We start from the raw sequence: 27,876 nt of genomic DNA on the forward strand, positions 1-27,876 counted from the left end.
CTGTTAATATCACTGTCACTGTACTGTTAATATCACTGTCCTGTTAATATCACTGTCACTGTACTGTTAATATCACTGTCACTGTACCGTTAATATCACTGTCACTGTCCTGTTAATATCACTGTCACTGTACTGTTAATATCACTGTCACTGTACCGTTAATATCACTGTCACTGTGCTGTTAATATCACAGTCACTGTGCCATTAATATCACTGTCACTGTCCTGTTAATATCACTGTCACTGTACTGTTAATATCACTGTCACTGTACTGTTAATATCACTGTCACTGTCCTGTTAATATCACTGTCACTGTCCTGTTAATATCACTGTCACTGTCCTGTTAATATCACTGTCACTGTACTGTTAATATCACTGTCACTGTTAATATCACTGTCACTGTACTGTTAATATCACTGTCATTGTCCTGATAATATCACTGTCACTGTACTGTTAATATCACTGTCACTGTACTGTTAATATCACTGTCACTGTACTGTTAATATCACTGTCACTGTCCTGTTAATATCACTGTCACTGTCCTGTTAATATCACTGTCACTGTACCGTTAATATTACTGTCACTGTACCGTTAATATCACTGTCCCGTTAATATCACTGTCACTGTCCTGTTAATATCACTGTCACTGTCCTGTTAATATCACTGTCACTGTCCTGTTAATATCACTGTCGCTGTCACTGTTAATATCACTGTCGCTGTCACTGTTAATATCACTGTCACTGTACTGTTAATATCACTGTCGCTGTCACTGTTAATATCACTGTCACTGTACTGTTAATATCACTGTCACTGTACTGTTAATATCACTGTCACTGTACTGTTAATATCACTGTCACTGTCCTGTTAATGTCACTGTCACTGTACCGTTAATATCACTGTCACTGTCCTGTTAATGTCACTGTCACTGTACTGTTAATATCACTGTCACTGTCCTGTTAATATCACTGTCACTGTCCTGTTAATATCACTGTACTGTTAATATCACTGTCACTGTACTGTTAATATCACTGTCCTGTTAATATCACTGTCCTGTTAATATCACTGTCACTGTACTGTTAATATCACTGTCACTGTACCGTTAATATCACTGTCACTGTCCCGTTAATATCAATGTCACTGTCCTGTTAATATCACTGTCACTGTCCTGTTAATATCACTGTCGCTGTCACTGTTAATATCACTGTCGCTGTCACTGTTAATATCAATGTCACTGTCCTGTTAATATCACTGTCCTGTTAATATCACTGTGACTGTACTGTTAATATCACTGTCACTGTTAATATCAAATGTCACTGTCCTGATAATATCACTGTCTTGTTAATATCACTGTCACTGTACTGTTAATATCACTGTCACTGTACTGTAAATATCCCTATCACTGTATTGTTAATATCACTGTCACTGTCTTGTTAATATCACTGTCACTGTACTGTTAATATCACTGTCACTGTCCTGTTAATATCACTGTCACTGTACTGTTAAAGTCACTGTACTGTTAATATCACTGTCACTGTACCGTTAATATCACTGTCACTGTACTGTTAATATCACTGTCACTGTACTGTTAATATCTCTGTACTGTTAATATCACTGTCACTGTCCTGTTAATATCACTGTCACTGTCCTGTTAATATCACTGTCACTGTACTGTTAATATCACTGTCACTTGTTAATATCACTGTCACTGCCCTGATAATATCACTGTCACTGTACTGTTAATATCACTGACACTGTCCTGTTAATATCACTGTCATTGTCCTGTTAATATCACTGTACTGTTAATATCACTGTCACTGTACTGTTAATATCACTGTCACTGTACTGTTAATATCACTGTCCTGTTAATATCACTGTCACTGTACCGTTAATATCACTGTCACTGTACCGTTAATATCACTGTCACTGTCCTGTTAATATCACTGTCACTGTACCGTTAATATCACTGTCACTGTACCGTTAATATCACTGTCACTGTGCTGTTAATATCACAGTCACTGTGCCATTAATATCACTGTCACTGTCCTGTTAATATCACTGTCACTGTACTGTTAATATCACTGTCACTGTACTGTTAATATCACTGTTACTGTACTGTTAATATCACTGTCACTGTCCTGTTAATATCACTGTCACTGTCCTGTTAATATCACTGTCACTGTCCTGTTAATATCACTGTCACTGTACTGTTAATATCACTGTCACTGTTAATATCACTGTCACTGTACTGTTAATATCACTGTCATTGTCCTGATAATATCACTGTCACTGTACTGTTAATATCACTGTCACTGTACTGTTAATATCACTGTCACTGTCCTGTTAATATCACTGTCACTGTACCGTTAATATTACTGTCACTGTACCGTTAATATCACTGTCCCGTTAATATCACTGTCACTGTCCTGTTAATATCACTGTCACTGTCCTGTTAATATCACTGTCGCTGTCACTGTTAATATCACTGTCGCTGTCACTGTTAATATCACTGTCACTGTACTGTTAATATCACTGTCGCTGTCACTGTTAATATCACTGTCACTGTACTGTTAATATCACTGTCACTGTACTGTTAATATCACTGTCACTGTACTGTTAATATCACTGTCACTGTCCTGTTAATGTCACTGTCACTGTACCGTTAATATCACTGTCACTGTACTGTTAATATCACTGTCACTGTCCTGTTAATATCACTGTCACTGTACTGTTAATATCACTGTCACTGTCCTGTTAATATCACTGTCACTGTCCTGTTAATATCACTGTACTGTTAATATCACTGTCACTGTCCTGTTAATATCACTGTCCTGTTAATATCACTGTCACTGTACTGTTAATATCACTGTCACTGTACCGTTAATATCACTGTCACTGTCCAGTTAATATCAATGTCACTGTCCTGTTAATATCACTGTCACTGTCCTGTTAATATCACTGTCGCTGTCACTGTTAATATCACTGTCGCTGTCACTGTTAATATCACTGTCACTGTCCTGTTAATATCACTGTCCTGTTAATATCACTGTGACTGTACTGTTAATATCACTGTCACTGTTAATATCAAATGTCACTGTCCTGATAATATCACTGTCTTGTTAATATCACTGTCACTGTACTGTTAATATCACTGTCACTGTACTGTTAATATCACTGTCACTGTATTGTTAATATCACTGTCACTGTCTTGTTAATATCACTGTCACTGTACTGTTAATATCACTGTCACTGTCCTGTTAATATCACTGTCACTGTACTGTTAATATCACTGTACTGTTAATATCACTGTACTGTTAATATCACTGTCACTGTACCGTTAATATCACTGTCACTGTACTGTTAATATCACTGTCACTGTACTGTTAATATCTCTGTACTGTTAATATCACTGTCACTGTCCTGTTAATATCACTGTCACTGTCCTGTTAATATCACTGTCACTGTACTGTTAATATCACTGTCACTGTACTGTTAATATCACTGTCACTGTCCTGCTAATATCACTGTCACTGTACTGTTAATATCACTGTCACTGTACTGTTAATATCACTGTACTGTTAATATCACTGTCACTGTACCGTTAATATCACTGTCACTGTACTGTTAATATCACTGTCACTGTACTGTTAATATCTCTGTACTGTTAATATCACTGTCACTGTACCGTTAATATCACTGTCACTGTGCTGTTAATATCACAGTCACTGTGCCATTAATATCACTGTCACTGTCCTGTTAATATCACTGTCACTGTACTGTTAATATCACTGTCACTGTTAATATCACTGTCACTGTACTGTTAATATCACTGTCATTGTCCTGATAATATCACTGTCACTGTACTGTTAATATCACTGTCACTGTACTGTTAATATCACTGTCACTGTCCTGTTAATATCACTGTCACTGTACCGTTAATATTACTGTCACTGTACCGTTAATATCACTGTCCCGTTAATATCACTGTCACTGTCCTGTTAATATCACTGTCACTGTCCTGTTAATATCACTGTCGCTGTCACTGTTAATATCACTGTCGCTGTCACTGTTAATATCACTGTCACTGTACTGTTAATATCACTGTCGCTGTCACTGTTAATATCACTGTCACTGTACTGTTAATATCACTGTCACTGTACTGTTAATATCACTGTCACTGTACTGTTAATATCACTGTCACTGTCCTGTTAATGTCACTGTCACTGTACCGTTAATATCACTGTCACTGTACTGTTAATATCACTGTCACTGTCCTGTTAATATCACTGTCACTGTACTGTTAATATCACTGTCACTGTCCTGTTAATATCACTGTCACTGTCCTGTTAATATCACTGTACTGTTAATATCACTGTCACTGTCCTGTTAATATCACTGTCCTGTTAATATCACTGTCACTGTACTGTTAATATCACTGTCACTGTACCGTTAATATCACTGTCACTGTCCCGTTAATATCAATGTCACTGTCCTGTTAATATCACTGTCACTGTCCTGTTAATATCACTGTCGCTGTCACTGTTAATATCACTGTCGCTGTCACTGTTAATATCACTGTCACTGTCCTGTTAATATCACTGTCCTGTTAATATCACTGTGACTGTACTGTTAATATCACTGTCACTGTTAATATCAAATGTCACTGTCCTGATAATATCACTGTCTTGTTAATATCACTGTCACTGTACTGTTAATATCACTGTCACTGTACTGTTAATATCACTGTCACTGTCTTGTTAATATCACTGTCACTGTCTTGTTAATATCACTGTCACTGTACTGTTAATATCACTGTCACTGTCCTGTTAATATCACTGTCACTGTACTGTTAATATCACTGTACTGTTAATATCACTGTACTGTTAATATCACTGTCACTGTACCGTTAATATCACTGTCACTGTACTGTTAATATCACTGTCACTGTACTGTTAATATCTCTGTACTGTTAATATCACTGTCACTGTCCTGTTAATATCACTGTCACTGTCCTGTTAATATCACTGTCACTGTACTGTTAATATAACTGTACTGTTAATATCACTGTCACTGTACTGTTAATATCACTGTCACTGTCCTGTTAATATCACTGTCACTGTACTGTTAATATCACTGTCACTGTACTGTTAATATCACTGTCACTGTACTGTTAATATCACTGTCACTGTCCTGTTAATATCACTGTCACTGTACTGTTAATATCACTGTCACTGTACTGTTAATATCACTGTACTGTTAATATCACTGTCACTGTACCGTTAATATCACTGTCACTGTACTGTTAATATCTCTGTACTGTTAATATCACTGTCACTGTCCTGTTAATATCACTGTCACTGTCCTGTTAATATCACTGTCACTGTACTGTTAATATAACTGTACTGTTAATATCACTGTCACTGTACTGTTAATATCACTGTCACTGTCCTGTTAATATCACTGTCACTGTACTGTTAATATCACTGTCACTGTACTGTTAATATCACTGTCACTGTCCTGTTAATATCACTGTCACTGTACTGTTAATATCACTGTCACTGTACTGTTAATATCACTGTCACTGTACTGTTAATATCACTGTCATTGTCCTGATAATATCACTGTCACTGTACTGTTAATATCACTGTCACTGTACTGTTAATATCACTGTCACTGTCCTGTTAATATGACTGTCACTGTCCTGTTAATATCACTGTCACTGTAGCATTAATATCACTGTCACTGTACCGTTAATATCACTGTCACTGTACTGTTAATATCACTGTCACTGTACTGTTAATATCACTGTCATTGTCCTGATAATATCACTGTCACTGTACTGTTAATATCACTGTCACTGTACTGTTAATATCACTGTCACTGTCCTGTTAATATGACTGTCACTGTCCTGTTAATATCACTGTCACTGTACCATTAATATCACTGTCACTGTACCGTTAATATCACTGTCACTGTTAATATCACTGTCACTGTCCTGTTGATATCACTGTCACTGTACTGTTAATATCACTGTCATTGTCCTGATAATATCACTGTCACTGTACTGTTAATATCACTGTCACTGTACTGTTAATATCACTGTCACTGTCCTGTTAATATGACTGTCACTGTCCTGTTAATATCACTGTCACTGTACCGTTAATATCACTGTCACTGTACCGTTAATATCACTGTCACTGTACTGTTAATATCACTGTCATTGTCCTGATAATATCACTGTCACTGTACTGTTAATATCACTGTCATTGTCCTGATAATATCACTGTCACTGTACTGTTAATATCACTGTCACTGTACTGTTAATATCACTGTCACTGTCCTGTTAATATGACTGTCACTGTCCTGTTAATATCACTGTCACTGTACCGTTAATATCACTGTCACTGTACCGTTAATATCACTGTCACTGTCCTGTTAATATCACTGTCACTGTCCTGTTAATATCACTGTCACTGTACTGTTAATATCACTGTCACTGTACTGTTAATATCACTGTCACTGTACTGTTAATATCACTGTCACTGAACTGTTAATATCACTATCACTATTAATATCACTGTTACTGTACTGTTAATATCACTGTCCTGTTAATATCACTGTCACTGTACTGTTAATATCACTGTCACTGTCCTGTTAATATCACTGTCACTGTCCTGTTAATATCACTGTCACTGTACTGTTAATATCACTGTCACTGTACTGTTAATATCACTGTCACTGTACTGTTAATATCACTGTCACTGTACTGTTAATATCACTGTCACTGTCCTGTTAATATCACTGTCATTGTCCTGATAATATCACTGTCACTGTCCTGATAATATCACTGTCACTGTCCTGTTAATATCACTGTCACTGTACCGTTAATATCACTGTCACTGTACTGTTAATATCACTGTCACTGTCCTGTTAATATCACTGTCACTGTCCTGTTAATATCACTGTCACTGTCCTGTTAATATCACTGTCACTGTCCTGATAATATCACTGTCACTGTACTGTTAATATCACTGTCACTGTACTGTTAATATCACTGTCACTGTCCTGTTAATATCACTGTCCTGTTAATATCACTGTCACTGTTAATATCACTGTCACTGTTAATATCACTGTCACTGTACTGTTAATATCACTGTCACTGTTAATATCACTGTCACTGTTAATATCACTGTCACTGTCCTGATAATATCACTGTCCTGTTAATATCACTGTCACTGTACTGTTAATATCACTGTCACTGTTAATATCACTGTCACTGTACTGTTAATATCACTGTCCTGTTAATATCACTGTCACTGTACTGTTAATATCACTGTCACTGTTAATATCACTGTCACGATAATATCACTGTACTGTTAATATCACTGTCACTGTTAATATCACTGTCACGATAATATCACTGTACTGTTAATATCACTGTCACTGTTAATATCACTGTCACAATAATATCACTGTACTGTTAATATCACTGTCACTGTACTGTTAATATCACTGTACTGTTAATATCACTGTCACTGTACTGTTAATATCACTGTCACTTTGTAACAATAACTCTTGATTGTCAGTACCGCTCCTCTCATTACAGAGGCTGGGGCAGAGAGGCTGGGGCAGAGAGGCTGGGGCAGAGAGGCTGGGGCAGTGAGGCTGGGGCAGAGAGGCTGGGGCAGTGAGGCTGGGGCAGTGAGGCTGGGGCAGTGAGGCTGGGGCAGAGAGGCTGGGGCAGAGAGGCTGGGGCAGAGAGGCTGGGGCAGAGAGGCTGGGGCAGAGTGGCTGGGGCAGAGTGGCTGGGGCAGAGTGGCTGGGGCAGAGAGACTGGGGCAGTGAGGCTGGGGCAGTGAGCATTGATGTACAGCTCCAGTAGTAGATGATCTGATTATCTATCAATCACCCCTCATTCCAATCAGTATAATCATACCCCAGAACCCCAAAACCTGAACTACCTGTATTTTTGGGGGATATAAAAAACTCTTTATTTGACTAAAGATGGGTTCAGTGGCTTGAGGTTTAAATGGAAAGGGGACACCCCTAGCACCAATTCCCAGGCTTCCTCACGTTCCAGTGATGAACGAGACTTGGAAGGATTGCATGGCAAGACTAGAAGACACCAGAATGAGAGGAAAGTGGGACAAGTACCATAGAATGTACTATCGTATAGTATATAGTACATTTATTATACAGTACTGTACATTAACAGGATTAGAAGGAGAGAACATTCCCCATGTTCTCCTCTCTAAACCCTATGACTGTACAGCCCATATAAATAAGAGATATACTTTACATACATAGCTAATAATTGTCTTCTTATTTCATTCTATGGTACTCTGTTCAGCCCAAAGAGACAGAACAGAGTTGTATCTCTATGGTTCAGCCCACCACCATGCCAACACCAAAGAGGTTGCTAGTCGATGTAAAGTATATCTGTTGTTTCTATAGGCTGTGCACTCACAGGGTTGAGAGGAGGTCTGGACCGGATGAAGTCTAGGATGACCTCATGGGCGCTCTTCTTCAACCTTGGTGGGATGTCGTTGTTTACCTGGAGGTGCAAGGACACACACACAAACACACACACACACACACACACACACACACACACACACACACACACACACACACACACACACACACACACACACACACACACACACACACACACACACACACACACACACAGATTAAGAGAGAGCATAACTACATATAAGCAGCAAACCATGCTTTTAAGACACCTGACAGTCTTACCATGACCTTGCGTAGATTGTAGCGTTTGGAGCGGATGTCATTCATGAGCATCTCGTAGGGCGTGAGCTGGAACTCGATGGCCAGAGGGTTGTACTGGCGCTCCTGGACCTTCTTCAGCTTCACCCCGTTGCGCAGGTCTCCCATCACCTGCATCCAGAACTTAGCCTGGAGGATGCAGGGGGACAGAAATCATATAGCAACACATCACTCATCCAATGATTTAACACTTATAGGGCCAATTTCCAGACCCAGATGAAGCCTAGATACTCTTGGGCTACAAACATGCTAGTCCAAGAGTAGGTTTAATATGAGTCTTGGAAACCTGTCCTAAGGGTGTCACATAAGGGTGTCAGAGAAGGGTGTTGCCAGGTAAAAGGGGCTGTGTGAGGCTTGTGATAAGGAGCTGGTCACCTACCCAGTCCGCATTCTGGAGCTCATTTAGGTCTCTGCTAGGATCCTCAGACAGCTCGCCACCCATCTTCCGAAGATTCTACGAGAGAGAGAGACGAGAGAGACGAGAGAGACGAGAGAGAGAGAGAGAGAGAGAGAGAGAGAGAGAGAGAGAGAGAGAGAGAAAGAGAGAGAGAGAGAGACGAGAGAGATGAGAGAGATGAGCACTCAGAGCTTAAAGGTGCAGTCAAACATCGTGAATTTCCTGTGTTTTATATATATTTCCGCACTATGAGGTTGGAATAATACTGTGTAATTGTGAAAATTATGATAATGCCCTTTTAGTGTAAGAGCTGTTTTGGCCTGCTTGGTGACATTAAAAGATAGTTCCAAACCTTTCTGCCAATAACAGCTAGTTTTCAGTTTTCCCCTCCCCACTCAGACCACTCCCAGACGGCCCTAGCAAAATTATTGCTTGAGAAATTGCTCTTTGCTAAGAAACTATTTTTTTTCTCCTTTTGACCATTTTAATTGAAAACAATAACAGTAAGGTCCTTAATTGTTACCCAGAAATGATTTGATATTGAGATAAAAATTGCATTGGACCTTTAATTAAGTAACTGACCTCAAAGCCACAGGTTTCATCCTTTCATGTTGAAATGAGATGTTAATCAAGTTCATTGACTACCACAGCATTAGGACAGGCAGCTAGCCCTGCTATCAGTCACACCCACAAATCAATAAAATTCCATTATCAATGACAGTTAACGAGAGCCTTCGCAGCCTGACAAGTCCCTCTCAACTAGCATCATGATGGTACACTCACACATTCCCACCACACACATGCCCAGTCCATTTTCATCAGTGATTGAAAATCCTCATTGCAGCCATAGGGAATAAAGCATGATCCTGCCAGTGTATGCATAGCAGAGATTATAGCTTTTAGCCATGGTCAAGATGACTGTATGAAATATAGTGTGGGAACTCCCTTAGCTAGCCCATGCTAACACCAATCCACTGCTTTTAAATGTGTGGGAAGGAGTGAGCAAGTGCACTTCGAGAGAATTGGGATGCAACCAATGAAGCAGTGAGCAACCTGCATCCCTTCTCTTCCTGATTCAGGAGTTCAATAGAGGACAGGACACTGAGGGATCTGTTCTGCAGCAGACTGGAAAGCCTCCTCCTCCTCTCTCTCCTCCTCCTCTCTCTCCCCCACCTCTCTCTCCCTGTTATTTATGGTGAGAGAGGGGGCGTCACCCTGCGTCCCACCGGTGTTTGATAGAACAATCACAGGAGATTTACTATAGGGCCTCTCCTCTCACTGGATATACAGAGCCATAACTCACACTACACTGGAAGGGCATTTGCCTTCTCTACCATAGACATAATCCCTTTTCATGTAATAACATAAAACAGAAAGCTTTACTATGGTCCGTGAATAACAACATGATTGTTGACAAACATTTTAAAAAAGGACATCATTTCTGAGCAGAGGAGCCCAGGGTGAGATGATGTTGGATTTAACTCCCGGTGCTCATTTGTACGACCAGCACAATACCATCCCTTTCCTAACTTATAGTTTTTAACCCTGAGCAAATAGGAACAGAAGTGGCTTTGGGGATTCAGCTACAACTATGCTTTTAATAGTGTCCTTCTGTCCTGTTATAGAGCTCTTTGTTATGAAAGAAAGGGTTTCTCTCTCTGCCTGCTGTCCTGTAGCTAGCAAGCTAAATCCCCTGTGGGACAACATGTCTCTGCCTCGCTGCCAGACAGAGGAGGACAAGTGGGGGAAGGGAATGATGCAGGGCCGGAAGCTCATTTTAGTTCTCCTGGTATCACACACACAGAGATGTACACATGCACAGACAGAGAAACACACACACACACACACACACACACACACACACACACACACACACACACACACACACACACACACACACACACACACACACACACACACACACACACACACACACACACACACACACACACACACACACACACACACACACACACACACACACACACACATATATATAAACGTAACCTTGTCCCACATTGAACAGCCAAGCATCTTGACCAGAGATTGCACTGTCCAGCAGATCCTTAGTCCAGTCCCTACTGCTATAGTCCTAGGTGTTTCTGCCTGCACATACAGTAGACTAGACTACACCCTGGCCTATTCACATCTGGTTGCATACACCAGATAGGCTAACTAAACTGGATGTACTGTCTGTAGCCACCTGAACCACAGAGCTTGACACTTGTCTCCCCTTCTTCATAGCTAAGCTTCTTACCCTCTCCTCATAATAGGACTCTCCACTCTCTTTTGTAACAGTGAATTATATAACTGTCCAATTCCTTTGCTCCTTTCAGACTACTACTGTGGAGGGGGAGTGCTGCTTGGCTGGATGGGTCCCTGGGGAGTAGCATCCAGTATGTGGTTCATGGGGACAATTCCAAAAGCTGAGCACATAGATTTTTCCTATAGCAAACCCTGTAGAAATATGTATGACCTCAATGACTCACATTTTTGGGGTTCACAGGTTATTTAAAAAATATATATAGTTTATTTTACCTGTATTTAACTAGACAAGTCAGTTAAGAACATATTCTTATTTTCAATGTCGGCCTAGGAACAGTGGGTTAACTGCCTTGTTTAGGGGCAGAACGACAGATTTTTTATATTGTCAGCTCGGGGATTCGATCTTGCAACCTTTCCGTTACTAGTCGAATGCTCTGACCACTAGGCCACCTGCCGTTATATATGACAACTGAGACTGGGGGCGTTGGTGGGTCTATGTACATGTATGTTCTTCTGTGTCTGTGACTCTAAACCCCCTGACTGTAATTCTCTATAGCGACTCAGTCATGTTGAGCAATAGTACATCAAGCTTCCTGCCATCCAGGTCCTAGGCGGTGTAAAAGACTCCAGTCACACCAGTCATAGACTGTTCTCTCTGCTACCGCATGGCAAGCGGTACCGGACGCCAAGTCAGGATCAAAAGGCTCCTTAACAGCTTCTACCCCCAAGCCATAATACTGCTGAACAATTAATCAAATAGCCACCCAGATTATTTGCATTGACACCACCCCCCACCAATGTTTTACACTGCTGCTACTCACTGTTTATTATCTATGTATAGTCACTTTACCCCTACCTACATGTATACATTACCTCGACTAACCCGCACATTGACTCGGTACCGGTACCCCCTGTATAATCTCATTATTGTTATTTTTTACTTGAGTTTATTTAGTACATATTTGCTTAACTCTATTTTCTTAAAACGGCATTGTTGGATAAGTAAGCTGTTGTATTCGGCACATGTGACAAATAACATTTGCTTTGATTTTGATTTGATATAGCACATGTGACTCTGTGGCAGACAGCAGTGCATTGAGGGACATTAAACTAAGCCTTTAGGTATGCAGACATGTTCACAACAGCATTAGGGATTTACCTATGTACAGATGTAGGATTTTAATTTGAGCAAGTTTGCTACAGCAGGAAAATAATCTTGCAGCAACAGGAAATGTAAATTATTATGTGGATTATAATACATTTACGTTTTTGTAGGGGTTGATAAAGTGCAAATTACAAACTTCAGAAGTTCTCCTGCAAAAAGGTGATCAAATTAAGATCCTACATCTGTACCACCACAGAACTAAGCCCTATAATACTGTACTACAGAACTGTACAGACAGAAGTGGACTCTGCTCCCCAAGAGGTGAAAGACTGAGCTGATTAACAAAACCTACAGCTACTACCAGGCAGCTTCCCCTGAGGTAGACAGATCACTCTGATCAATGCTCCTTACTGGCCTACTTTAACATGTCATATGCTGGGGTGGGATAGCATGTCTACACAGACACATGCACACACACACATACATATACACACACACACAGCATGTACTGTTGTTCCTCTCTGTCAGTCCCAGGTCCACAACATTGTCTTTCCATAGCCCACAGTAAACATCACTGTGATGACCTGTGGCAGACCTGGTTAGGGATGTCCTGAAATATGAGATGCTAAATATAATCCATGTGTGTGGCTCGGTGCGAGGCACAGTGGCAGATAACAACACTGCTGCCTGAGTCTCATCCTGACTCCCTGCTGTGGGTATGTTTTACAAACAACAGCTGTGGCTGCAACCGTAACCTGCATTCCTTCTCTGTAACACACACACACACACACACACACACACACACACACACACACACACACACACACACACACACACACACACACACTAACCTGAATTCCTTCTCTGTAACACACACACACACACACACACACACACACACACACACACACACACACACACACACACTAACCTGAATTCCTTCTCTGTAACACACACACACACACGCACAAACACACACACACACACACACACACACACACACACACACACACACACACACACACACACACACACACACACACACACACACACACACACACACACACACACACACACACAGATTAACCTGAATTCCTTCTCTGTAACACACACACACACACACATGCACACACACACAAACACACACACACACAGATTAACCTGAATTCCTTCTCTGTAACACACACACACACACACAGATTAACCTGAATTCCTTCTCTGTAACACACACACACACACGTGCACACACACACACACACACACACACACACACACAGATTAACCTGAATTCCTTCTCTGTAACACACACACACACACACAGATTAACCTGAATTCCTTCTCTGTAACACACACACACACACACACACACACACACACACACACACACACACACACACACACACACACACACACACACACACACACACACACACACACACACACAGATTAACCTGAATTCCTTCTCTGTAACACACACACACACACACACACACACAGATTAACCTGAATTCCTTTGTACACACACACACACACACACACACACACACACACACACACACACACACACACACACACAGAGTAACCTGAATTCCTTCTCTGTAACACACACACACACACACACACACACACACACACACACACACACACACACACACACACACACACAGAGTAACCTGAATTCCTTCTCTGTAACACACACACACACACACACACACACACACACACACCACACACACACACACACACACACACACACGCACACACAGAGAGTAACCGGAATTCCTTCTCTGTAACACACACACACACACGCACAGACCCGACTCAAGGCTGATATACAGTAGCTGATATACAGTAGCTGATATACAGTAGGATCCATTACAGGACATGTATGTAGTGTGCCATGTTGATCAGTTCTCTGAAGCATGTGAAACACCTTAATGTCATGCTGCTTAATCTCCTGAATGAATGTCTCTCCAGTTACATGACCTCTGAACATATGTCCCGGGTCTACATGACTGTCTGATTTACACTACAAGGTTGTCTAGTGGTGAATGCCAATAACCATTCAGATTCACCTTTTAGTGGTCCTATGTGCACTGGAGTCTGAGAATGAGATGTCAGACCGGAGCTGTTCCAATATCCATACTGGTTAGCATACCACATAGGATAAAGCAATGTATTGGGAATACATGCTAAGTAGTATGCTAGTATAGACAACGGAACAGAACCACTATGTAAGCAAGCTGAGGGTCTATGCAGTCAGGTACTGTGTAGTGTGTTGTGAGCATTGGTAAATGGAGGTGGTTTGGTGAACCATGGTCACATGATGAGTAACCTTTCCTGAGACCTGAAGACTTTCTTTACCTGCCCAAGCTAATTCCTAGCCTTTAGCTCAGTGGACTAACACAGTCTTGTTGCAAACAGGAGACAGGGGGTTTGAACCCAGTTGGTCACGTATTGATGTGTAGGTAGCCTCACCTCTTTGGCACTCTTGATCTTCTCCAGGAAGGAGCGTAGCTCCCTGGTCTCAGCATAGAGAGCACGGCACACAGCCTGGTAGTGGCTGGGGGCATCGCCAGGGCTGGGGAGGTGAGACACACACATCTACAGACAGACAGACAGGGAGAGAGAAGTAGTACTGTAAGTAAAACATTGTAGATACTGTAAATATGGTAATTCAGCAGATGACAGCAGATATCCTTGTGACAGTAGATTACAAAATACTGTATGTCCTTGTTTCTCTGAGATGAACAGAAGGTGCTCTTGGCATGATCTTGGCACCAGTAGTCCACTGCATTTCCCATCCCATATAGCGCCTCAAATTCTAACAGAGAATGGTTGGCCGTGTCGTCTGCAATCTTGCCCACCAAGTAAATTCCCTGAACTGACAATATTTCCATTAGATAAATGGTGCTGCTGTGTAGAGGAGGAATCCTGGAGCAGAAATTGAGAATTAGGTATTAAGGAGTCTTTCCCCAGTAGCATCATAATCTCAATATTCCCTGACCCATTCATTTTTAATAGAGTCATGCTGATATAGGAGAAGATCCCTGATTGCAAATCACACAGGAACATACATCTGAAATGTTGTGAAACATCTAGAAGGCAGTTAGAGAGAGAGAGAGGCAGGCAGTTCCTTTTGGGTAAGGCTCTGTAGTTAACAACAGACAGAGAGAGAGAGAGATGAGGGTGGACTGGAGGATAGAGAGGATGACAGCTATTAGAGGAGACATCTAGCCATCGGGCAGTAGGGCTGGCAAGACAACAGCGGCACTGTCACCCAGGCAGCTCAGATGTCCACAGCCTCAGATAACCTTGCTAGCAGTCGCTATGGAGACCTGGTTCCATCCCTTGGGCCCTGTCTCTAGAATCATTATTTCACCACTGTCATGTCTGTCCTCCTCGGGCCGGGTCGGATGGAAGGCTGAAGACTATAGTTCAGTCGAGGCTCCCCAGAGGAGGAAGGGGGGGACCATCCTCAGTGAATTTCATAAAAACATGATTTATTTTTTTACATTTAAAAAGTTATCCGTTTTAGATAAAACTATACGAAATATATTCACGTCACCAAATAATTGATTAAAACACACTATTTTGCAATGAAGGTCTACAGTAGCCTCAGCAAAACTCTGTATGGTGGCACCATGTGTAGCCGGAGGACAGATAGCTTCCGTCCTCCTCTGGGTACAGTGACTTCAATACAAAATCTAGGTGGCTCATGGTCCTCACCCCCTTCCATAGACTTACACAGTAATTATGACAACTTCCGGAGGACGTCCTCCAACCTATCAGAGCTCTTGCAGCATGAACTGACATGTTATCCACCCAATCAAAGGATCAGATAATGAATCTAGTACTGAAAGCATATTCTAAAAATAAAGGAGAAGCAAAAGAGAGAGTGATTTCTTAATTTTTTTCCACTGTCAGTTTCACTTAGCAAGAAAATGCAGCTAGGTAGTTTATCCTACTCAAACACCCTGCTCAAACAGAGGGATCCTATGTTAGCTAGCTGGCTTTGACTATCCAACACAACACTGGAACTCTTCCAAGTCAAGGTAAGCTTTTGGTTTTACTAAGTTATTGTCACTGGGGCCCACCGGTGTAACTGCTAAACTGCTTACTGACTGACTGTACACTGTAACGTTAATGCATGACTGTAGCGAGTTTACTAATGCGTTAGTTCTATTAGCTATGTTGACTATGATGTTACTTTAGCTAATATGGTGACAACGATGTAGGCTGTGTGTAGTGGTTATGATATGGTTTGGCTTGGAATGTTTTTTTTACCTGGTCTCCTACAGCTGATATGTTGTGCATTGAAGTCCACAAGCAAAGGAAAAACGTGAGAGGAGGAAAACGCATAGATGTGAGAAGGAATACAACGTGGCTGCTATGAAAGTGAACTGTGTTTACGCTTGATCAAGGGTGTATTCATTCCGCCGATTCTGTTGAAAAACGTTTCTTAAATGGAATGAAACAGGGATAAACATACATTAATTTGTCCAATAGAAACTCTTGTTTGAAACTGTTGGACTAATGATTACACCCTAGATCAGCTAGATGTGGGCAAGAGTGTGCAAGGTGGTATTAAATATGTCACTGTCTGTCCATGTGTCACTTCCTGTCACCTCAAATTTTTCTCTCGACCTATGTGCACCTATGTTGCAAACTTTAATTCATAGGCTAGGTTGCAGCAACCTCATGATGGGAATAGGGAAAATTTGAGTATCATGTAGTAGCCTAAACCTATCAATGCTACATTGAACTGGGTGAATGGAATATGAATGACAGTCATCCAATATGCTCTAAGAGAAATAATGCTCATTAAAAAACATTGTCCTCCCACCACTGCAATGGTTATGTAAACACCATTGGGGCATCTAAGGACTCACTGGGTGGATCTAGTATGATGTCTGTTCTCTCAACACTACTGGGTGGATCTAGTATGATGTCTGTTCCCTCAACACTACTGGGTGGATCTAGTATGATGTCTGTTCTCTCAACACTACTGGGTGGATCTAGTATGATGTCTGTTCCCTCAACACTACTGGACATGCTGGGTGGATCTAGTATGATGTCTGTTCTCTCAACACTACTGGGTGGATCTAGTATGATGTCTCTTCTCTCAGCACTACTGGGTGGATCTAGTATGATGTCTGTTCTCTCAACACTACTGGACATGCTGGGTGGATCTAGTAAGATGTCTGTTCCCTCAACACTACTGGGTGGATCTAGTATGATGTCTGTTCTCTCAACACTACTGGGTGGATCTAGTATGATGTCTGTTCTCTCAACACTACTGGGTGGATCTAGTATGATGTCTGTTCTCTCAACACTACTGGACATGCTGGGTGGATCTAGTAAGATGTCTGTTCTCTCAACACTACTGGGTGGATCTAGTATGATGTCTGTTCTCTCAACACTACTGGGTGGATCTAGTATGATGTCTGTTCTCTCAACACTACTGGGTGGATCTAGTATGATGTCTGTTCTCTCAACACTACTGGGTGGATCTAGTATGATGTCTGTTCTCTCAGCACTACTGGGTGGATCTAGTATGATGTCTGTTCTCTCAACACTACTGGACATGCTGGGTGGATCTAGTAAGATGTCTGTTCCCTCAACACTACTGGACATGCTGGGTGGATCTAGTAAGATGTCTGTTCCCTCAACACTACTGGACATGCTGGGTGGATCTAGTATGATGTCTGTTCTCTCAACACTACTGGACATGCTGGGTGGATCTAGTAAGATGTCTGTTCCCTCAACACTACTGGGTGGATCTAGTATGATGTATGTTCCCTCAACACTACTGGGTGGATCTAGTATGATGTCTGTTCCCTCAACACTACTGGGTGGATCTAGTATGATGTCTGTTCTCTCAGCACTACTGGGTGGATCTAGAATTATGTCTGTTCTCTCAACACTACTGGACATGCTGGGTGGATCTAGTATGATGTCTGTTCCCTCAACACTACTGGATATGCTGGGTGGATCTAGTATGATGTCTGTTCTCTCAGCACTACTGGGTGGATCTAGTATGATGTCTGTTCCCTCAACACTACTGGACATGCTGGGTGGATCTAGTATGATGTCTGTTCTCTCAGCACTACTGGGTGGATCTAGTATGATGTCTGTTCCCTCAACACTACTGGGTGGATCTAGTATGATGTCTGTTCCCTCAACACTACTGGACATGCTGGGTGGATCTAGTATGATGTCTGTTCTCTCAACACTACTGGGTGGATCTAGTATGATGTCTGTTCCCTCAACACTACTGGACATGCTGGGTGGATCTAGTATGATGTCTGTTCCCTCAACACTACTGGGTGGATCTAGTATGATGTCTGTTCTCTCAACACTACTGGACATGCTGGGTGGATCTAGTAAGATGTATGTTCCCTCAACACTACTGGGTGGATCTAGTATGATGTCTGTTCTCTCAACACTACTGGGTGGATCTAGTATGATGTCTGTTCTCTCAACACTACTGGGTGGATCTAGTATGATGTCTGTTCCCTCAACACTACTGGGTGGATCTAGTATGATGTCTGTTCTCTCAACACTACTGGGTGGATCTAGTATGATGTCTGTTCTCTCAACACTACTGGGTGGATCTAGTATGATGTCTGTTCCCTCAACACTACTGGACATGCTGGGTGGATCTAGAATGATGTCTGTTCTCTCAACACTACTGGGTGGATCTAGTATGATGTCTGTTCTCTCAACACTACTGGGTGGATCTAGTATGATGTCTGTTCTCTCAGCACTACTGGGTGGATCTAGTATGATGTCTGTTCCCTCAACACTACTGGGTGGATCTAGTATGATGTCTGTTCTCTCAACACTACTGGGTGGATCTAGTATGATGTCTGTTCCCTCAACACTACTGGGTGGATCTAGTATGATGTCTGTTCTCTCAACACTACTGGGTGGATCTAGTATGATGTCTGTTCTCTCAACACTACTGGACATGCTGGGTGGATCTAGTATGATGTCTGTTCTCTCAACACTACTGGACATGCTGGGTGGATCTAGTAAGATGTCTGTTCCCTCAACACTACTGGGTGGATCTAGTATGATGTCTGTTCTCTCAACACTACTGGGTGGATCTAGTATGATGTCTGTTCTCTCAACACTACTGGGTGGATCTAGTATGATGAATGTTCCCTCAACACTACTGGGTGGATCTAGTCTGATGTCTGTTCCCTCAACACTACTGGGTGGATCTAGTATGATGTCTGTTCTCTCAACACTACTGGGTGGATCTAGTATGATGTCTGTTCTCTCAGCACTACTGGGTGGATCTAGTATGATGTCTGTTCTCTCAACACTACTGGACATGCTGGGTGGATCTAATAAGATGTCTGTTCCCTCAGCACTACTGGGTGGATCTAGAATGATGTCTGTTCCCTCAACACTACTGGGTGGATCTAGTATGATGTCTGTTCTCTCAGCACTACTGGGTGGATCTAGAATGATGTCTGTTCCCTCAACACTACTGGGTGGATCTAGTATGATGTCTGTTCCCTCAACACTAGTGGACATGCTGGGTGGATCTAGTATGATGTCTGTTCTCTCAGCACTACTGGGTGGATCTAGTATGATGTCTGTTCTCTCAACACTACTGGGTGGATCTAGTATTATGTCTGTTCTCTCAACACTACTGGGTGGATCTAGTATGATGTCTGTTCCCTCAACACTACTGGGTGTCTCTAGTATGATGTCTGTTCCCTCAACACTACTGGGTGGATCTAGTATGATGTCTGTTCCCTCAACACTACTGGGTGGATCTAGTATGATGTCTGTTCCCTCAACGCTACTGGGTGGATCTAGTATGATGTCTGTTCCCTCAACACTACTGGGTGGATCTAGTATGATGTCTGTTCCCTCAACACTACTGGGTGGATCTAGTATGATGTATGTTCCCTCAACACTACTGGGTGGATCTAGTATGATGTCTGTTCCCTCAACACTACTGGGTGGATCTAGTATGATGTCTGTTCCCTCAACACTACTGGGTGGATCTAGTATGATGTCTGTTCCCTCAACACTACTGGGTGGATCTAGTATGATGTCTGTTCCCTCAACACTACTGGGTGGATCTAGTATGATGTATGTTCCCTCAACACTACTGGGTGGATCTAGTATGATGTCTGTTCCCTCAACACTACTGGGTGGATCTAGTCTGATGTCTGTTCCCTCAACACTACTGGGTGGATCTAGTATGATGTCTGTTCTCTCAACACTACTGGGTGGATCTAGTATGATGTCTGTTCTCTCAGCACTACTGGGTGGATCTAGTATGATGTCTGTTCTCTCAACACTACTGGACATGCTGGGTGGATCTAATAAGATGTCTGTTCCCTCAACACTACTTGGTGGATCTAGTATGATGTCTGTTCTCTCAACACTACTGGACATGCTGGGTGTATCTAGTAAGATGTCTGTTCCCTCAACACTACTGGGTGGATCTAGTATGATGTATGTTCCCTCAACACTACTGGGTGGATCTAGTATGATGTCTGCTCCCTCAACACTACTGGGTGGATCTAGTATGATGTCTGTTCCCTCAACACTACTGGGTGGATCTAGTAGGATGTCTGTTCTCTCAGCACTACTGGGTGGATCTAGAATGATGTCTGTTCCCTCAACACTACTGGGTGGATCTAGTATGATGTCTGTTCTCTCAGCACTACTGGGTGGATCTAGAATGATGTCTGTTCCCTCAACACTACTGGGTGGATCTAGTATGATGTCTGTGATCTCAACACTACTGGACATGCTGGGTGGATCTAGTATGATGTCTGTTCTCTCAGCACTACTGGGTGGATCTAGAATGATGTCTGTTCCCTCAACACTACTGGGTGGATCTAGTATGATGTCTGTTCCCTCAACACTACTGGACATGCTGGGTGGATCTAGAATGATGTCTGTTCTCTCAACACTACTGGGTGGATCTAGTATGATGTCTGTTCTCTCAACACTACTGGGTGGATCTAGTATGATGTCTGTTCCCTCAACACTACTGGGTGGATCTAGTATGATGTCTGTTCCCTCAACACTACTGGGTGTCTCTAGTATGATGTCTGTTCCCTCAACACTACTGGGTGGATCTAGTATGATGTCTGTTCCCTCAACACTACTGGGTGGATCTAGTATGATGTCTGTTCCCTCAACACTACTGGGTGGATCTAGTATGATGTCTGTTCCCTCAACACTACTGGGTGGATCTAGTATGATGTCTGTTCCCTCAACACTACTGGGTGGATCTAGTATGATGTCTGTTCCCTCAACACTACTGGGTGGATCTAGTATGATGTATGTTCCCTCAACACTACTGGGTGGATCTAGTATGATGTCTGTTCCCTCAACACTACTGGGTGGATCTAGTATGATGTCTGTTCCCTCAACACTACTGGGTGGATCTAGTATGATGTCTGTTCCCTCAACACTACTGGGTGGATCTAGTATGATGTCTGTTCCCTCAACACTACTGGGTGGATCTAGTATGATGTCTGTTCCCTCAACACTACTGGGTGGATCTAGTATGATGTCTGTTCCCTCAACACTACTGGGTGGATCTAGTATGATGTCTGTTCCCTCAACACTACTGGGTGGATCTAGTATGATGTATGTTCCCTCAACACTACTGGACATGCTGGGTGGATCTAGTATGATGTCTGTTCCCTCAACACTACTGGGTGGATCTAGTATGATGTCTGTTCCCTCAACACTACTGGGTGGATCTAGTATGATGTCTGTTCTCTCAGCACTACTGGGTGGATCTAGTATGATGTCTGTTCCCTCCACACTACTGGACATGCTGGGTGGATCTAGTATGATGTCTGTTCTCTCAACACTACTGGACATGCTGGGTGGATCTAGTATGATGTCTGTTCTCTCATCACTACTGGACATGCTGGGTGGATCTAGTATAGATTACAGTCTCCACTACTGAACATGCTGGGTGGATCTAGTATAGACGATAGTCTCCACTACTGTACATGTAGGGTGGATCTAGTATAGATTATAGTGTCCACTACTGTACATGCTGGGTAGATTTAGTATAGATTATAGTCTGAGCACTACTGAACATACTGGTGCTTTTAGTATAGATTATAGTCTCAACACTACTGAACATGCTGGGTGGATCTAGTATAGATTATAGTCTCCACTACTGAACATGCTGGGTGGATCTAGTATAGATTATAGTCTCCACTACTGAACATGCTGGGTGGATCTAGTATAGATTATAGTCTCCACTACTGAACATGCTGGGTGGATCTAGTATAGATTATAGTCTCCACTACTGAACATGCTGGGTGGATCTAGTATAGATTATAGTCTCCACTACTGAACATGCTGGGTGGATCTAGTATAGATTATAGTCTCCACTACTGAACATGCTGGGTGGATCTAGTATAGACGATAGTCTCCACTACTGTACATGTAGGGTGGATCTAGTATAGATTATAGTCTCCACTACTGTACATGCTGGGTAGATTTAGTATAGATTATAGTCTGAGCACTACTGAACATACTGGTGCTTTTAGTATAGATTATAGTCTCAACACTACTGAACATGCTGGGTGGATCTAGTATAGATTATAGTCTCCACTACTGAACATGCTGGGTGGATCTAGTATAGATTATAGTCTCCACTACTGAACATGCTGGGTGGATCTAGTATAGATTATAGTCTCCACTACTTAACATGCTGGGTGGATCTAGTATAGATTATAGTCTCCACTACTGAACATGCTGGGTGGATCTAGTATAGATTATAGTCTCCACTACTGAACATGCTGGGTGGATCTAGTATAGATTATAGTCTCCACTACTGAACATGCTGGGTGGATCTAGTATAGATTATAGTCTCCACTACTGAACATGCTGGGTGGATCTAGTATAGACGATAGTCTCCACTACTGTACATGTAGGGTGGATCTAGTATAGATTATAGTCTCCACTACTGTACATGCTGGGTAGATTTAGTATAGATTATAGTCTGAGCACTACTGAACATACTGGTGCTTTTAGTATAGATTATAGTCTCAACACTACTGAACATGCTGGGTGGATCTAGTATAGATTATAGTCTCAACACTACTGAACATGCTGGGTGGATCTAGTATAGATTATAGTCTCCACTACTGAACATGCTGGGTGGATCTAGTATAGATTATAGTCTCCACTACTGAACATGCTGGGTGGATCTAGTATAGATTATAGTCTCCACTACTGAACATGCTGGGTGGATTTAGTATAGATTATAGTCTCAACACTACTGGAGGAAAGACACATACACAACAATTGCAGGCTCCAGTACCATAACCCTGACCTGATCACCACCATTTTGTAGTTGACTGCGCTTGATGGCTTGACAGCAGAAAACCTATTTCATTATTAACCCTGCCATTCACTCATGTAGTGACATTTTGGCTTTTAATCATCAACCACCATCATCCCCCAATCAACAGCTGCCTACCCTCAGGATGTCCCTGTAGCCACGAACATTACAGATGTTGATGGGGTCGTCTTCGGCCTCCTCCTCTTCCTCCGTGGCCTCGTAACCTTCGTCAGGGCAGGCGTCTCTCTCGGCCTCACCCATGTTGGTCATGAGGTCTATGAGCTGCTCCAGGGGTGGGCTCAGCTCCCGCTCCTCGCTCTCCTTCAGCCCGTAGTCCAACGCCTTGTAGATCATGATGCCCAGAGACTCAATCACCTGAAGGACAGGACACAAGCAACAACACACACTGGGTATCATTATATTGCCATCCATATACAGTGCCTTCGGAAAGTTTTCAGACCCCTTCACTTTTTCCACATTTTGTTACGTTACAGCCTTATTCTAAAATGGATTAAATAAAATAGAAATCCTCAGCAATCTTCACACAATACCCCACAATGACAAAGCAAAAACTGTTAATTTTTGCAAATGTATAAAAAAACTAAAACAGAAATACCTTATTAACATAAGTACTCAGACCCTTTGCTATGAGACTCGAAATTGAGCTCAGGTGCATCCTATTTCCATTGATCATCCTTGAGATGTTTCTACAACTTGATTGGAGTCCACCTGTGGTAAATTCAATTGATTGGACATGATTTGGAAAGGCACACACCTGTCTAAATAAGGTCCCACAGTTGACAGTGCATGTCAGAGAAAAAACCAAGCCATGATGTCGAAGGAATTGTCCGTAGAGTTCCGAGACAGGATTGTGTCGAGGCACAGATCTGTGGAAGGGTACCAAAACATTTCTGCATCATTGAAGGTCCCCAAGAACACAGTGGCCTCCATCATTCTTAAATGGAAGAAGTTTGGAACCACCAAGGCTCTTTCTAAAGCTGGCCGCCCGGCCAAACTAAGTAATCGTGGGAGAAGGTCCTGATGGTCACTTTGACAGAACTCTAGAGTTCGTCTGTGGAGATGGGAGAAACTTCCAGAAGGACAACCATCTCTGCAGCACTCCACCAATCAGGCCTTTATGGTAGAGTGACCAGACAGAAGCCACTCCTCAGTAAAAGGCACTTGACAGCCCACTTGGAGTTTGCCAAAAGGCACCTAAAGACTCTCAGACCATAAGAAACAAGATTCTCTGTTCTGATGAAACCAAGATTGAACTCTTTGGCCTGAATTCCAAGCGTCACGTCTGGAGGAAACCTGGCACCATCCTTACGGTGAAGCATGGTGGTGGCAGCATCATGCTGTGGGGACATTTTTCAGTGACAGGGACACTAGTTGGGATTGAGGGAAAGATGAACAGAGCAAAGTACAGAGAGATCCTTGATGAAAACCTGCTCCAGAGCGCTCAGGACCTCAGACTGGGGGCGAAGGTTCACCTTCCAACAGGACAACGACCCTAAGCACACAGCTAAGATAACGCAGGAGTGGCTTCAGGACAAGTCTCTGAATGTTCTTGAGTGGCCCAGCCAGAGCCTGGACTTGAACCCGATTGAACATCTCTGGAGAGACCTGAAAATAGCTGTGCAGCGACGCATTGTCATTATGGGGTATTGTGTGTAGATTGATGAGGGGGAAAAAACGATTTAATCAATTTTAGAATAAGGCTGTAACGTAACAAAATTTGGAAAAAGTCAAGGGGTCTGAATACTTTCCAAAGGCACTGTACGTTCATCATAGGCATCCAAGAATCATGCCAAAACGACAATATCTTCATGTTTTGAATAAATGGATTATGAATAATTTTCCTTGATTTGTGTTATTCAGCTGTTAATCTCCTGGAAAACAACAGTAAATATGGGTTTGTGTCTTCATTCCCTGTTATGTAATATATATAATCTCCTTTCATTATCCTGCACAAGACTGTCCCATGCTTTCAGCTGTAGCATGTGCTACACAAACACATGACCCTTTCATTCAAGTGAACAACCCAACCTTTAAAAGCAAGGCAGACCTTAACAGATTAGTCAGTAATAACGTGACTTGACTGAGCCAGCAGAGAACCATTATAAACTGGATGCTGATTGGCTGACAGCCGTGGTATATCAGATGACAAAACATTTATTTTTACTGCTCTAATTACATTGGTAAACAGTTTATAATAGCAATAAGGCACCTTGGGTTTGTGATATATGGCCAATATACCAAGGCTAAGGGATGTGTCCCAGGACCCTCGGCGTTGTGTTGTGCTTAAAAAATACCATACGCTATATATATTGTTAGGTTCTAATTCTCAGAGTAAAAAACTCTATGGACACTATGAAAGCTTAACCAGGTTTATTCTACCCAGAGGATCAATACAGCTGCATTCAGACAAAACATGTTTCCACCAACACAACTATATATACTCCAATTTAGGCACTCCTCCTTCTCTCCAATCCTTACATCTATTATGGTTCGACAAGAAGAGGAAGTAAGACAAAGTAATAGGGTAATAAACCATAATTTCTCCCTTAAGGGGATCTGACCTGATCTCAACCCCTCATTTGCCTAATCCACAGATGTCCATCTGTATCCCCTATAGCAATCCTGTGACTTCCTCCCATCCACCCAGCACATTCCAAAGCCATCTGGCTCCTACAGATAACCATTACCTTCTGATGTAAAAACCAGTCTCTAGGATAGCAATGTTCCAAGTTTAACCCAGAATTGAACAATATTTAAGATGATAAAAACAACAAATATTCAGGAGCTTCAGAGGAGTGATTTAAATCTTATGCATACATTTATTAAGTCAAGAATATCGGTATTGTTTTATGCTTAAGTCCAGTGCTTAATTTGAGCCGGATCCTCTCCCCCCACCCCCACTTCATCATGTATTTCCTTATAGAATCACAGCAGCGCAAAGGGTTCTGGAGGAGCTGTCTGTTCAGAAAGAAATGAAATAATTCAGAATAGCCTACTTCACCATGGCAAAGCCCAAAATATTGCCACAGAGGATAAATAGCTTATTTTAAAAATAGCCTAGCTGTGGAGTGTAGCCCAATAACAAGGCCTAGCCTACAGTTGGGAATGAGCTGCAAATCTGTCAGTAAACAGCATGCAGACAAAACTGGCCTTTCGCAATATTTCAAATAGCCTACAATCACGGGAAAACACAGGTTGGAAAGCAAATGTCTCCTGCTGAAAAGAGATGACTCTAATCTGTCAGCTGTAGGCGATCAATATACAGTGCACTCGGAAAGTATTCAGACCCCTTGACTTTTTTTCACATTCTGTTACTGTACAGCCTTATTCTAAAATTGATTAAATTGTTTTTTTCCCCCTCATCAATCTACACACAACACCCCATAATGACAAAGCAAAAACGTTTTTTTTTTTTTACATTTTTGCAAATTCATTAATTAATTGAAAAAAAAAGTATTCAGATCCTTTACTCAGTACTTTGTTGAAGCACCTTTGGCAGCGATTACAGCCTCAAGTCTTCTTGGGTATGACGCTACAAGCTTGGGACACCTGTATTTGGGGAGTTTCTCCCATTCTTGTCTGCAGATCCTCTCAAGCTCTGTCAGGTTGGATGGGGAATGTCGCTGCACAGCTATTTTCAGGTCTCTTTAGCCTGTCATTTAGATCGTTTGTTCGGTATTAGGGTGCTTTCAAGACAAATGGGACTCGGGAAAAAAAAGGTTGAATCATGACGTCAGTGATCTTCAGTTCGGAAACTCGGAGCTCTAGCAAGAGGCTAGAGTTCCCCACTTGGAATTCTGAGTAGGATGACCATTCAAAACAAATTTTCCCAGTGGAGCTCGTTTTTTCCCAGATTTCACAAATGTCTTGAAAGCACTGAAGTCTGACCCAGTTTCGATTTCCCAGTTGTATTGAACGTGGCATTAAAAAAGATTATACCAAAGTC

General features: G+C 42.0%; 1 protein-coding gene across 3 annotated transcripts in view; it reads right to left on the bottom strand.

The window, feature by feature from the left end:
- Window positions 1-27,876, bottom strand: part of LOC106605542 (protein spire homolog 1) — a 61,471-nt gene that overhangs the window by 13,768 nt on the left and 19,827 nt on the right. For all 3 annotated transcript variants that reach the window (XM_014201320.3, XM_014201321.3, XM_014201322.3), the window contains exons 3-7: window positions 24,048-24,284; window positions 15,035-15,160; window positions 9,169-9,243; window positions 8,754-8,918; window positions 8,464-8,550 (exon numbers count right to left, since the gene is read on the bottom strand). In XM_014201320.3, the coding sequence (XP_014056795.2) occupies window positions 8,464-8,550; window positions 8,754-8,918; window positions 9,169-9,243; window positions 15,035-15,160; window positions 24,048-24,284 (690 nt within the window). The remainder of the gene's footprint in view (window positions 1-8,463; window positions 8,551-8,753; window positions 8,919-9,168; window positions 9,244-15,034; window positions 15,161-24,047; window positions 24,285-27,876) is intronic.

This window comes from Salmo salar, chromosome 05 (genome assembly GCF_965601325.2).
Source record: "Salmo salar chromosome 05, fSalSal1, whole genome shotgun sequence".
Classification (NCBI taxonomy): domain Eukaryota; kingdom Metazoa; phylum Chordata; class Actinopteri; order Salmoniformes; family Salmonidae; genus Salmo; species Salmo salar.